The 13,511-nt window shown below is 48.7% G+C and overlaps 1 protein-coding gene across 2 annotated transcripts in view; it reads left to right on the plus strand.

The window, feature by feature from the left end:
- Positions 1–13,511, plus strand: part of ASTN2 (astrotactin 2) — a 766,181-nt gene that overhangs the window by 163,962 nt on the left and 588,708 nt on the right. For both annotated transcript variants that reach the window (XM_004677396.2, XM_012721364.1), the window contains exon 3: positions 6,245–6,629. In XM_004677396.2, coding sequence (XP_004677453.2) covers positions 6,245–6,629 — 385 coding nt within the window. The remainder of the gene's footprint in view (positions 1–6,244; positions 6,630–13,511) is intronic.

Genomic DNA, 13,511 nt, shown 5'->3' on the forward strand with positions numbered 1-13,511 from the left:
TGTGTGTGTGTGTGTGTGTGTGTTTATTATTTTTATTTTCCTCAAACTGCTGGCACTGCCTAACTTGTCCTTCCTCTACTTCTTTGTCTAGTCCTTTACAGCCCTGGGGCATCTAAATAGAGCTTATTTACATTGCTGGGTTGTGTTTAAGATACTGTAAGTCCACCTTACCTCTTTACAAGAACATCACATATAGGTGGGCATGAATGTTTGCATTGTGTTACTCGAGGGTCCACAGCCATGGGCATCCAGAATGCTAAAAGAAGGTAGAATAACAATGAGGGCAGCATTCCAATAAAGCAGATGGCTTGGACCAGATCTCCCTACATTCTTCAGGAGCCACGAGTCCCATTGTGGCTAGATACCTAGCACTCTGCCAGGTCTGCATGGTGGATGCTTAGTAGGGTTATTGGTACAGATGGGTTGCAGGCATAGGCAGGGGAAGCATAGGTTTCGAGAAGGGTGACTTGAAAGCATGTGTTGAGACTACGGAGGCCTGATTGCCTTGAGCAAGAATTGTCCACTGCGGGGTTCTCCAGCCTAGTGATGGGATGGGTTGAGAATAGCAGGGAGAAAGAACACAGCCTGAAAGATCACTCCAGAAGTAATAACATGTTGCAGTGAGAGGCAGTGACGCCTGGGTGGCGAAAGTAGTGGCAACTCCAGCGTAAATCACATTGTCAGGGTTTGGGGTGCTTTTGGATTATGCTGCATCCCAAGCCTATTTGGGATGTTTTGTGATATTGGTCAAATCACTTCTATTCTCTGAGCCTCAGTGGCCTTACCTATAACACCAAAGGTTTGGTCAAATTTCTCATGACGCCTCTAACCCAGACATAGAGCGAGTTGCAGGGATCTGGGCACCTGTCCTCATTTCCTGCCAGCTTTGCCACTTGGCAGATGGCCAAGAGAACAGCCAGCGGATCGTCAGTCCTCAGCCATCCTGGGCTGGCTGTCGGGGCCAGATGCAAGTGACGAGAAGAGAGGGACATTACTTGGGAGAATATGCATGTTCACAGCTCTGAGGATTAAAGGCCCGTGTTCTTATCACTGCTGAACAGAGTATTATAAATCCAGTCTTAGAATACCAAATCCCCTTGCGATTTGGCCGTTGTGAGGGAATATTAAAAAGGCCGGAGACAGAAATAATCAGTTTCCGAATGACACATTGTCAAATAAAGCATTTCTCCCATTATCCCTTTCTTTCCTTTCTCTGGCTCCTTCTCCAGTGTGTGGATATTTTAACATGAAAAATAGATTAAAATGAGGACAGTCTGAAAGGAGTTCTAAGTTTGACTCTCTTGGTGGGGTGGCTTGTGGGTGCTTTTTATTTTACAACTTTGTATCTTTTGTAATGTCGGATATTTTGTATGTAAGCAAACCAGATGGAGGCAGAGCAGCTGAGAAGGGCTGTTCAAGGTTTCATTTGGGGTCAGAGCTGATAGAGAGAATGTCAGACTTACATTTTTGGGCATGTTTAGTTAAGATTTTAGGCTCTGGCACTAAACAGACACTATTCCAAAGAAGACAAACAGGTAGCTAACAAGCAGAAGAAAAAATACTGATTGTCAGAGAAGTGAAAATCAAAACCACAATAGCATTCCACCTCACACCTGTGAGAATGGCTCCTACAGAAAAAGCCAGAAGCAACAAGTGCTTGCAAGGATGAGGAACAGGAAGCCTCATATGCTTTGCGTGGGAATGTGGCCTGCCCCAGCCCCTGTGAAAAGTAGCGTGGAGGCATTCCCAAAGACTAAACATATGACCTTATGACCCAGCAGTTCCACTCCTGGCTGGCTGTCTGCAGAATGCAAAAACACTTATTTGAAGGGCAAACTGCACTCATATTGCAACACTATTTCTAATAGCCAAGCTCTGGAAACAACCTAAGTGCCCAAGAAGAAAGGTATCGGGAAAATATGGTCGATAGACACAATGGAATACTATTCAGTAATCAAAAAGGTAAACTCTGTCACTTGAGATAGCACAGGTGGAGCTGAAGGAGATTATGCTAAATGAATTAAGTCACAAGGAGAAGAACCAATACTAGATGGTGTCACTTATATGTGGATAAAAGAGAACCCAAACGCATGGTCAGATGAAGACAAACTAACAACAAGCCTTAGAAAACTGGCCTACAGGCTAATAGAGGAGGCAGGAAAGGGGGCTGGATGAAAACCGGGGCGGGGGGGGGAGCTCAGATCAGGCCTTTGTAGGGAACTATGGGGGGGAGCTATGGGGATTTGGTGGTGAGTTCTCTGTGGGACAACACCTGAAGGGGTTGCTGCGCTTCTGAAAATAACAATGTTGTGAACTAATGTTATTGCAATTAACAAGATTTAAGACCTGGGTGTCTCCTAAGCACCTTCTCTTGGGTGCTGCATCTGGACTGGGCACATGTGTTAGTAAGTAACAGCTCATGCAGTAGAGTGGGACAGTGGTCAACCAGATGATCAAGTTGCAGCAGTGCAGCCAGATAACAGACTGCAACTAGAGATGGGAGCTGTGAGAGAGGGGCAGAGCATTGCCTCAGCCTGGGGGGGGGGACCTCCAAGTTGTGATGGCTGAGTAAGGTAAGATGGGCAAATGTACACTTGACTCTTGAACAGCGCAGGTTTGCTTGGTGAGGGCCTGCTTTGAGGCAGGTTCCACCTTCACTCATTGGACCCATAGAGGGCAGCCTACTGCAGTCCAGGGAGGTAAACTCCTGCCCAACTTGTCACAGCCATCCAGGAGCAGAGAAGCAGGAATAGGCCCCTGACACCCTGTCACTCCATTCTGCCCTGAACACCATTCACTCACCCTTGTCTGGCTCCACCAGGAGACCTGAGACTCAGTGTCAGGAATGGAACAAGAGCAGCAGGCTGCTCTGGCTGCAGAGAAACTTCCGGTAGGGAAGGTTCCAGAAAGGTTGTGCATGGGATGGGGGAAGGGATAGCACCAATTCCTTCTCAGTCTCTTCCCATTTCTTGCCTGATCGTTTACTGAAATTATCAGACCCATCAAAGGTAAAAATGACCCCCTGAGACCTGTACTGCTTGCAGGCTCACAAAAAAACAGCCCCTAACTAACAGACTGACATTTTTATTTCTGGAGCTCGCTGCCACTTCTCCAACCTTGTTTGTCTAGAGTGCACACAGTCCAAATCAGGGTTGGCATTAGGTCGTTCCTGAGGCCAGCAGGGCCTCAGCTTGCAGCCCCTCGAGCCTTGGCCTCTTCTTAACTTGCTTTCTAAAAATTCACAGTCCTGTTCCTAGGCTCTCTCTCCCTCCTCAGCTCCTGCTCACCCTCCAGCATTTTCTCCTCTGCCCGGGTCTGTTTTACTCCTAGCGGCAGGACACCCTGGACCACTTGCCTTTTCAGGGCTAGTTCCTGCCTGTGCTGACTTGCCCTTGATGAAAGAAGCTACACAACTGAGGGCCAGAGCTGTGTATGCATGGAAGCAGCCTGTTCCATCTAGGCAGATGCAGTGATGGTGGTTTCTTGATTTTGAGTTACTCATCTGCTTTCTCCCAAGGGAATGTCCCACTTGGAGGCCTGTGGTCAGACTGTTCTCTTGAGCTTCTTGTGTCTGCCCAGCACCCCCAGTCTGGCAGCATTCCGATTCGATTGCACCAGCTTGCAGGTCCCATGTGTGAGAGGAGATCACATGTGCCATGCCCTGAGCACAGCATGAGCTCACATCCAAGCACCCCCATACAGACAGCCTGACCCAATTTTATGGATGGGACAGTTGTGAGCAGAGAGCCCCTTTGCTTCGTTCAGGCTCGCCCAGCTCACACGTGGCAGGATGCACTTTTAGAGAAGTCTTCTTTCCTATCTTTGGCCCTAAAAGGTGCTACTCTATTACAAGCTATTGCCAAGTCCAGCTTACAGATGTGTAAACTGAGGGCCTACGGGGGGAATCTAAGAAACTTAAGGTCATAGTGAATAGATATGATGTCAAGATCCTGTCCTGCACACTGAGCCTGTCTCAGAGACCCACCCTCCTCCGCCTTCTCAGGGCCTGGCCAGGCAGGGCTGGACAGCTGGGGGCCGGGAACATTGCTGGGACCTCCCCTGTGTCTCACGCAGGCACCCTGAGCCCTTTGGGAACCCCATGCCGGGTGTTTGCATCAATGAGTCAGTGGCACTCTGAGCCTTGGATGCTGCCTTTCTCCGTTGGGTCAGTTTTCATGATGAGATGCTCATCTACAAGAGCCGTGTGGTCAGTGGTTGAGCTGAGGCTGCAGGCAGCTGGGGTCAGGTTGGGGGTAAGGGAAAGGGACTCTGCCTGACAGAAGGACCAGGCCTCCAGCCTGAGGTCTTATCATGCACACAGCTGATGATTAAGCGAAGCTCACCAAAGTGGATCAGCACGTGAGTGCTTCTTTCTGCAATATTTTCTGGAAGATTCTTACACTGGGGAATCTATTCCTGAAAGTCCTTGGTAATTTGAGGCTGGAGAGGAACTAGTGTCACTTTGACACATTTCCTTCCCCTGCCCCCCCCCACCTCCACATCACCCCCAGAATAGCAAGGTTAGTTTGAACCTTAGCTGTACAACTTTGAACTAATGTATCCCTGCTCTGTGCCTGTTTCTTGGCTTAAGTGGCCTTGAAGCTCCCCAACAGAAAGCACAATTTATTGTGAAGAAGAGCGAGGTAGCCGAGGTCTGCCTGCTCACTGGAGAGGACTCCGGCACATGGTGAATAAGGGAGGTGAGGAGAAGGCAGGTGTTCTGCCTCAAGCCCTGGGCAGGTGCTATAGGGAATGCAGACATATTTTGCAAATACCCCTGCCCTTCAGGACTCCCAGAACAGGGTATTTCATGAATCTCATGAATCATGTAAGATATGTTCATAAATACTTATTTCAATTTAGGCACAATCAAATATTTACCAGTTGGATGTATTGGGGAAAAATCAGCTTCAGTTTGCCTTAAATTTCTGATTAAGGGAAACCTACACAGGTACATTTTTTTCATTCATCCTTGCATCCAACAAATACATATTTTTAAAGATTTATTTATTTATGCTTAGAAGAACTGGAGTTAGGCCAGAGGTACAAGGAGGGGGTGACAGGATTCACCAGAGACAGAGTGGGGAGGGACAGGTGTGGTGGATCTGTTAAAATACACCGCTGAGGGGAGCAGCGGGTGAGCCAGCAGAGTCTGCTGTGTCATATGGGTCATTCCCTGGTTGAGGATTGAATTCATGCTGCAGTGGCTGCCTGAAGCTTCATAGTACTGAGGCTTAATCCCTTGTGCCACCAGGGAGGCCCCCCCAACAAATACTTTTGCACCTGTTTTTTCATTTTTTTTTAAAGATTTATTTATTTGTACATACAGAACTGGGGTACAGGGCAGAGGCTCAGGGGCGGTGAGAGGCTTCACCAGAGACAGAGTGGGGAGCAGAACAGACAGATCTACACTGCTGAGGGGAGTAGTGGGCGGGTCAGGAGAGGTCTGCCACGCCATGTGTTCACCTCTGGGGCAGGCGGGAATCGAACTCATGAGAAAGTGGCTTAAGCTTCTTAGTGCAGTGCTTTAACCCGCTGTGCCATCAGGGAGGGCCTGTTTTTTTTCTTTTTAAGACCCAAACATTAAAAGCTCGTGTTTCTGAGAATGAAGAAAATATAAACAGTGCAGAATTACATTTGACTCCATAATGCTGTGTCACCTTTGCAGCAGAATGAAAGAAAGGCTGCTCTCTCTTGAGTCCTCTGTGGACTCATTCTAGAGATGAGGAAGCGGGCTGAAAAAGCATGTGGGGTCACTCAGCTGGTAAGAGATGGAGTCAAGATGAGCTTCAGACACTCACCTGTGTGAAGCCGCAGCTCTGACTTCAGATGCTCGGTTGTCAGGATTTCTCTGTGACCGTTGTCCATCTCTTTGGCTCCTGTGGCAACTTAAAAAGGAGGATGGAGCTTCTTACATTCTCATGGCAAAAACAATGCTCAGAGAAACCTCCCTCGTGGCACAAGGGGCTAAGTCTCAGCACTGTGAAGCTGTTGCATGCATGAATAAATAAATCTTTACGGGGCTCAGAGAGGTCAAACTGTTTGCCCAAAGGCACACAGGGTTGGTGGGAAATCTAGGTTTGCAAGCACTGTCTCTCAGACTTCAAGGTACGCCTGCTTCTCAGGCTCTGTGAGCTGAAACCCCCTAGAATCTGGCCTGAGTGTGGTGGATGGAAAAGCCCCCTCTGGCGCTCGAGTCCCAGGAACAGTGGCCCACTTGCTTGTCCTCTCCCCTCTCCTGCAGGGTGGCCTGATCGCACTCCTGCTGCTGCTGCTGGTCTTCACTGTGGCACTGTATGCCCAGCGCCGCTGGCAGAAACGCCGCCGCATCCCCCAGAAGAGCGCCAGCACAGAGGCCACCCACGAGATCCACTACATCCCCTCGGTGCTGCTGGGTCCCCAGGCCCGGGAGAGCTTCCGCTCCTCCCGGCTGCAGGCGCACAATTCCGTCATCGGGGTGCCCATCCGGGAGACCCCCATCCTAGATGACTACGACTATGAAGAGGAGGAGGACCCTCCCCGGCGGGCCAATCACGTCTCTCGCGAGGATGAGTTCGGCAGCCAGGTCACGCACACCTTGGACAGCCTAGGCCGGCCAGGCGAAGAGAAAGGGGACTTTGAGAAGAAAGGTGAGTCCTTGCGATGTGCCACCCTCAGAGGGGCACTGGGGAGAACTGGGAAGAACTCAGGGGCTGGGCGCTTGGGGATCCAGTCATTCTTGGGGTCTGTCATTGTGGGTTTACAGGCAACCTCCTTGCTGGGCTATCTGTTGGTCACCTTTGGTGCTTCTAAATGGTAGGTGACGAAAAAAGCAACACTGGGAAGTCTGTCGCGCAACATCTGTCCAGTGGCCCTTGATTAGCTCCCCTGATGGCCTCCTCACCCCTCAGGAGAGGGCCTACCTCATTTCCAACCACTACTATTAGATAGCTTTTCCTTTTCTTGGGTTGAACCCATGTCTGTACAGGCACAAGAGTCAATCTGGTCTTCCTTCACCATGGCCTCTTTCTTGGGAAATTTGATAAAAGAATAGAAGACACCCTGTTGCTTCTGGAAAGCAATTAAAAAAAAAAAAAGTCCCAGTTTCATCAGCCTGTCCATGACATATTTTTCTGATTCCACCACCCTGGTCACTGCTATGTAGAGGGGCATTCCTATTCCTATCTTGGATGTCCTGAAGTTGACAAGACAGGAGTGATGAGAAAACAGAACATGCCAACTTCCTCTTGTCGCCTGCAATGCTTCTGCTGGTGCAGCTTGCGAGCACAGTGATTTTTGCAGCTATCTCTGGGTCCTTGTGAATGTTGGTATGACTGAACCCCACTCTTTTTCATATACGCTATTCAAGCACCATTCCCTTAATTCCGTTGGAGGACATCAGTTATTTGGACACAGCACAGGATGTGTTTACATCTGTCTTATTAGCTGCCTATGTCTCCAGCTTATCTACAAATGGAATTTCATGTTTTCTTTAATTTTTTTTTCATAATTTATTTAGTTATACATACAGAACTGGGGTACATGCCAGAGGTGCGGGGGTGGGGGGGAGAGAACTCACCAGAGACAGAGTGGAGAGCAGAACAGGCAGATTGGCAAAGTACACTGCTGAGGGGAGCAGTGGGCAGGTCAGGAGAGGTCTGTCATGCCACGTGGGTCACCCCCGTGGCTGGGGATCAAACTCATGCCACAGTGGCTTCGATAGCGTCATAGTGCCGTGTGCTGTAGTAGGGCCCTGATAGTGTTTTCCTTTAAATAAATGCTGCAAAGGTACTGTCCTGCTTCATCTTTATATTGTTTTTGTGACCTCGGTGGTAAAGATGTGTCCAAGGTATGGCCTAGAGAGCCAGTGCTGGCTCTGACCCTCCTGCTTGTGAGCTGTGAAGGGCCCTCAGGGCTGGAGCCAGCCCTGGAGCTCTGAGGCAACATTCTGCTCTCCTGCCTCTAAGAGTCACCTTCTCAGACCCACCCTCCATCCTGCTCAGTGGGCAGACAGGGACTCTGAGCCAGGAGAGGGCACAGGAGTCATCTGGACTTGGGTTCAAATCCTGCCTCCCTGGCTTTTGGGGTGACCTTAGAAAAATGGGAATCCCACCTGCTGAACCATAGCTTCCTCTTTTTGATTTTGGAAAGATTACTTATAAAAATAAAATGTGTGTGGAATATGTAGCCCAGGGTCAGGTGTATGCTGGGTGTTGGGGTCCCTCAGGCCTCCATCTGCACTGGGCTTTGACTCCCTATGCAGCTCATTGTTGCTTCCCTGTCTTGAGGCTCTCACCGTGCAGGCTGCCCACCCCCCGGGCGGGTGGGTTTCCTGGTCCACACAACCCCTTGTGCCTTGAAACTGGCTTATTGACCCTCCCCCAGTCGTTCACCTACTCAGGTGTGACTACTCCACATGACTTCTCATCTTCCAATCTGCCTCTGTCCTGAGGAGTCTAGCGTGGTTCCTTGCACCTGCAGAATGGCCAGTGGTGACCCACTGAGAGGCCTGTTTGGGAGCAGTGTTGTCATGCAAAAGCATCATGTTTTTTTTTGTGTAAAATAGAATGGTGCTTGGACAAGACAGGGACCATCTTTCTGGAGGGTCAGTATGGCTTCCATGATGGAATTCACTGAGCCTTCCTGGGCTTACATGGCAAGGGGCTTATTCAGAGCTAGCCTCCCATGTCACAGCTTTGCTGAGGAAGCCCCTGGTAAATTCTCTGCTGTAGAAGATGCTGAAGAAGTTTTTCTAGCTGGGATTTGTTTTCTCTATCGTCCTCTTCTCCAATCTAACCAATGGGAATGGGGCTCTCTTTCCTGCAGCTGTGTGCAGGCTGGCTGTTGCGGCTGATCTCTGTTCAGGTAGCATGATCCTTTCCCTTTCTGCCCCCAGACTGGGCTTGGAGAGCAGTAGCAGAGTTCTCTGCTGTGGGTTCACTGGCACCCAGCCAGGAGCAGGTGCTCTCCAGGAGGCACTCTAAAAATACCTGTTGACTGAATGATGGAAACAATTGATGGTGCATGTAGTCAATCAAGATCAGTTCCAGCGTTGGTGACAGTTCAAATGCTCAGTTTCAGGGCTCAGGCTCTCTCACTGTCCTCAAATCCCAGGACCCTAGAGACGAAAGGGTTAGCAGAGGCCGTTAGTAGTGATGGCCAGTCCCGCAGAGAGGGAAACCCAAGGTGGGTCATTGATGCCAGATGAGCACCAAGGACAGGGACGGAGAGCAATGAGTAGAGGCAACCTCACCCCGCCTCCACCAAGCTGCAGATGGAGAATGGAGAAAAGAAGACCTCTTGGGGGCCGGGTAGGGGGGCAGCAGGAGGGGGAGCTTATTACTCCCTATAGTCTTGTTTCACCTGCTTCCAGTCCTCCCTTTGTCCTGCCCTTTTTTCTTTCCTCTCTTGAGTTTCCCCTGTCCTTTTTTTCTCCTTCCCTATTTCCTCTTTTTCTTCCTTTGTTCCCCCTTCTCTTCATTTCTGCTTCCCTTTCTTGTTCCCTTCTTTTTTCAGACAATCCGTATAGAAGTAGTCCTACAACCCTTTGTAATTACATTGCTAAAGACCTATCTCACCTCTGCATTTCATATTTAGAATTTACCTATAAATTCAGACTTATCCTGCTTTGCAGCTGGGGCCTGACAATAATAGAGGGACAACTTGGAGACCAAAAGAGAAAGTTCCACTCTCAAATGATAGTTGCTTGAGTTCCCTAGCCCAAGAGCATGTCAACAGCAGCTCTGATACTCTGCAGGGACACACCGTGTGTCTTCCCTTTGTTAAATAGCAGAACCCCCAGCCCCATTTGGTAAGCAGCTATTTGCCTTCAGCCCCCAGCATCCTCCTCCTTCCTGAGCCTTCTGAAACCTCCACTGTCAGGGGAACCGGGTGACTTTGGGAGGCTATTCCAGTCGTAGGTCTAGCATGCCATCACTTGGTTAGTGCTGTCCTCAGAAGTTCTCAGGTTTTGTGAATATCACCCACGCCACTGTCACCTGAGTAAGTGGCTGAGAATTTGAACACATCTGCAAGAGTGTCAGCGCAGTGTCCAGCACTCGCCATAAACACCATTGAGGTGCTCCAGCTCTCCTTGTCTGTCCTCGCCTGTCTCTCTTCTGTGAGTATTAAACAGGTGCGGGTAACAAATGATGAGTTCATCAAGGGATAGGGCAGGGCTGGCAGAATACACAGGGGTTTTCTTACTTGTTTTTGTTATGTAGGAGATGTCTTTTGTAATAGAAGGAAGGGGAGGCAAAAGAGAGAGAGATGGGCAGTATGTTTGGAGAGAGTGAGAGAGAGACAAAGGGAAGGAAATGGAAGGATAGAGAAAGAGTGGAAGGTCAGAAGAAAGAGACGGAGGAGGCAATAGAGAAAAGAGAAAGCCTGAGTTACATGGACCCGTATCTTAAAACCCTACCTTGTCTCTCTATCCTGTTTTACTAACTGAACCCCTGAGCTAATCCTTGATAACAGTGTGATTTATATTCTAGCATTTTCCAGTAGACATATACCTGGGGGATTTACCTAAGTAATTGGTTAGCATGATTTTGTTATATATAGGTTTGCACCCAAATACACGCTAATTGAGCCATCACATATCATTCTGCAAAAAATGACTGTTTATTGCACAATGTGTGAAAAGCATCTTCCCCTGGCAGCCAGTGACTGCGATCTCATTCTTTGGGAAGCTGTTCAGGGTCCCATAATATGAACGTACCAGCCACACCATTTATTTTACTGCCCCCAGTTGTCGAACATTATCTCAGTGTTGTATACTTACAGTGAGCCAGTAAACATCGTTCTGCCTGCACGCACGCATGTACGCACGCACGCACACACACACGTGCTGGGTGTGAGACTATTTCTACGAGACAGATGCCTAAAAGCGAAATCACTGCCTCAAAGGATGCACATTTCCCATGTGTGATTACAAATTATTCATTTGTCATTTGGGTAAGTGCTGCCATATTTATTCATTTCTAACATCTGCTCTCACTCCCCAGGGGAGGCTGCCTAGAGACACCCACACTACCCTGCACACACAGCCCAGTACCCCAGGCCACTGTTGACATTCATCTGCTCTCTTGGACATGCTTGGTCTTTACCTGCACAGCGGCCTTCCAGTTATAGGTGCAATATTCTTTGATTGTTTTTTTCCGATTCACCTCAGTCCAAATTCTTTCTTTTATCACTGTCAGTCCTCCTAGGTACGGACTGTTTTGGTGAAGTGATACAGCATGAAGGCTTGTCTTTGCTCTCCTGCTTCAAGTCAGGACTTGGGCTGCAGAAAGAAGAGAAATGGTCTCAGAGCATTGATGGCACCCAAAATAGATGGGTAGGGGCTGCAGCCTTTCTGCTATGGGACCACTGTGTAACCCCAACTGATGACCTCAGACCATTGAGTGAGCCCCGTGGTGGGGAGTAAGAGGAGAAGGGGCTGTATCGAGCCCCTCAAAGAGCCAACTTGTCCTGTACAAGACCAGTGGGCCTCTTGCGACTAAGGGGACTGTGGGTAAAGGGTTGGCTAAGGAAAAAACGCTGTTGTTGCCCCTGCTACTAATGATGATGATGTAAGCTGACTTCTGTTTAGGTATCACCGCTGTTCTGGGAATGTTCCATGAATTAGGCCACTGGCACCTGACAGTTGACCAGGGAGTGATGTGCTAACATTGCCCCTGTCTTGCAGAAGCTGGAGGGCTAAGGAACTCCAAGATCATAGAGCTGGAAATTGGCAGAGCTCGGTTAAAAATCTGGCAAGGCCCTCCCTGGTGGTGCAACGGGTTAGGACAAAGCACTGCAAGCTGGCTGCAGCCGCTTCAGTGCTAGTTCGATCCCCAACCCCGGAGGTGACCCACATGGTGTGGCAGACCTTTCCTGACTCGCCTGTTGCTTCCCCTCAGCAGTGTACTTCGTCAGTCTGCCTATTTTGCTCCCTATTCTGTCTGGTGAAGCCTCTCACTGCCCCTGCACCTCTGACTTGTACCCCAGTTCTGTAGGAATTTTTAAAAAAATCTAGCGGGAGAAAGCTATCGGGTGAAGGGCTCACTGGGATGTGAGCACACTGACACTCTGCTCTCATGACCCTTGGGGAGACCCCAGCTCTTCCAGTCCCTGGAGGTGCTACAGTGTGCAGACCATGAGCTTGCTCCATCCCAAGCCTGAAAAGACACGTAGGTAATTAACATCTGTTCTCTGAGGCAGAAAGCTGCTACACTAATTCTGAGCTTCTGAATTGACAGGAGGGACTGACATCAGGGAGATTCCTTTTTTTTTTTTTTTTTTTTGAGTATTTTGAGAGCTCCCCAAGGGTGCAGAAAACTCATGTTTAGTGTCAACAGAACACTTTAGAGTGGCAGAGAACTGAAAAGTGGTTTATTAGCTCACCCTTCCTGCACCCCCTGTGAATACCAGGTAAATATCATTCTGTGCAGGGCTTTCTTTCTAGAAACCCAGCACTCTCTCATAGTTCACGCCACATTCAGTGCCTCACCTTGGTGTTCATACGACCCACATAAACACATTCCAGGTTCCAGTCCCCTCCCCTTCATCTCTCCCTACCCAACCCTCTTCAAGTCATTGCTCTTTCTTGCACCCCTAACACCTCAGCTCCTATACCTTCCTGCTTGCATTCCTACTTCACCCCCTCACCCCACTTTGTCTGTTCTCCACACAGTAGCTGATCTGTTAGTATCAGTGTTGTCAGTGTGGTACCCATGCTTAAGATTTTCTTTAAAGATTTATTTATCAATACAAGAAATGGGGTGCAGGCCAGAGGTACAGGGAGGGAGTGAGAAGATTTACTAGAGATAGAGTGGGGAGCAGAACAGGCAGCTCTACTGAAGTACACTGCTGAGGGAAGCAGCAGAAAGACAGGAGAGGTCTTCTGGGGTGGGTTGATTCAAGGGCTTATGTGGCTGCCTATAACTTTATAGTGCTGAGATTTAACCCCTTGCACCACCAGGGAGGCCCTTCATGCTCAAGATTTATCCAGATGTCTCATGGCATTTCACTCTGAGTTTCGGCCTCAGTACTTCTGCTCTGTTACTGAATTTTTCTAGTACACTCCTACCATAGACCCTTTGCATATGCCATGATTAGGTCCTGACTGACTCCTCTTTATTCTGATGTCAGCCTAAATCCTACCTCCTTATGTCTTTTGCAAGAACACTTTTAGTTATTTGGATTTATTTCTGAAATATTTTAATTATCTTACAAGTTCCATGAGTTCCTATACCAGATCTCTCTTGTTTATCCTGTGCCTGGTTGAGTGCCTGGGATATAATAAGTGTGAAAATATGTGCTGGGTCAGTAGCTAGGGGCATAGATAATTGAATGAATGGAGAGAGATATATCTTAGTGACTTTCCTCTGCCTGGTGCCATCTGGGGGTGACTCCTTATCTTTTTTTGCTGAACCAAACACATCTTGTTTAGTATGTGGGTAAAGGGTTGGCTAAGGAAAAAACGCTGTTGTTGCCCCTGCTACTAATGATGATGATGTAAGCTGACTTCTGTTTAGGTATCACCGCTG

The sequence above is a fragment of the Condylura cristata genome, unplaced genomic scaffold, assembly GCF_000260355.1.
Source record: "Condylura cristata isolate star-nosed mole 26May11 unplaced genomic scaffold, ConCri1.0 scaffold00006, whole genome shotgun sequence".
NCBI lineage: Eukaryota > Metazoa > Chordata > Mammalia > Eulipotyphla > Talpidae > Condylura > Condylura cristata.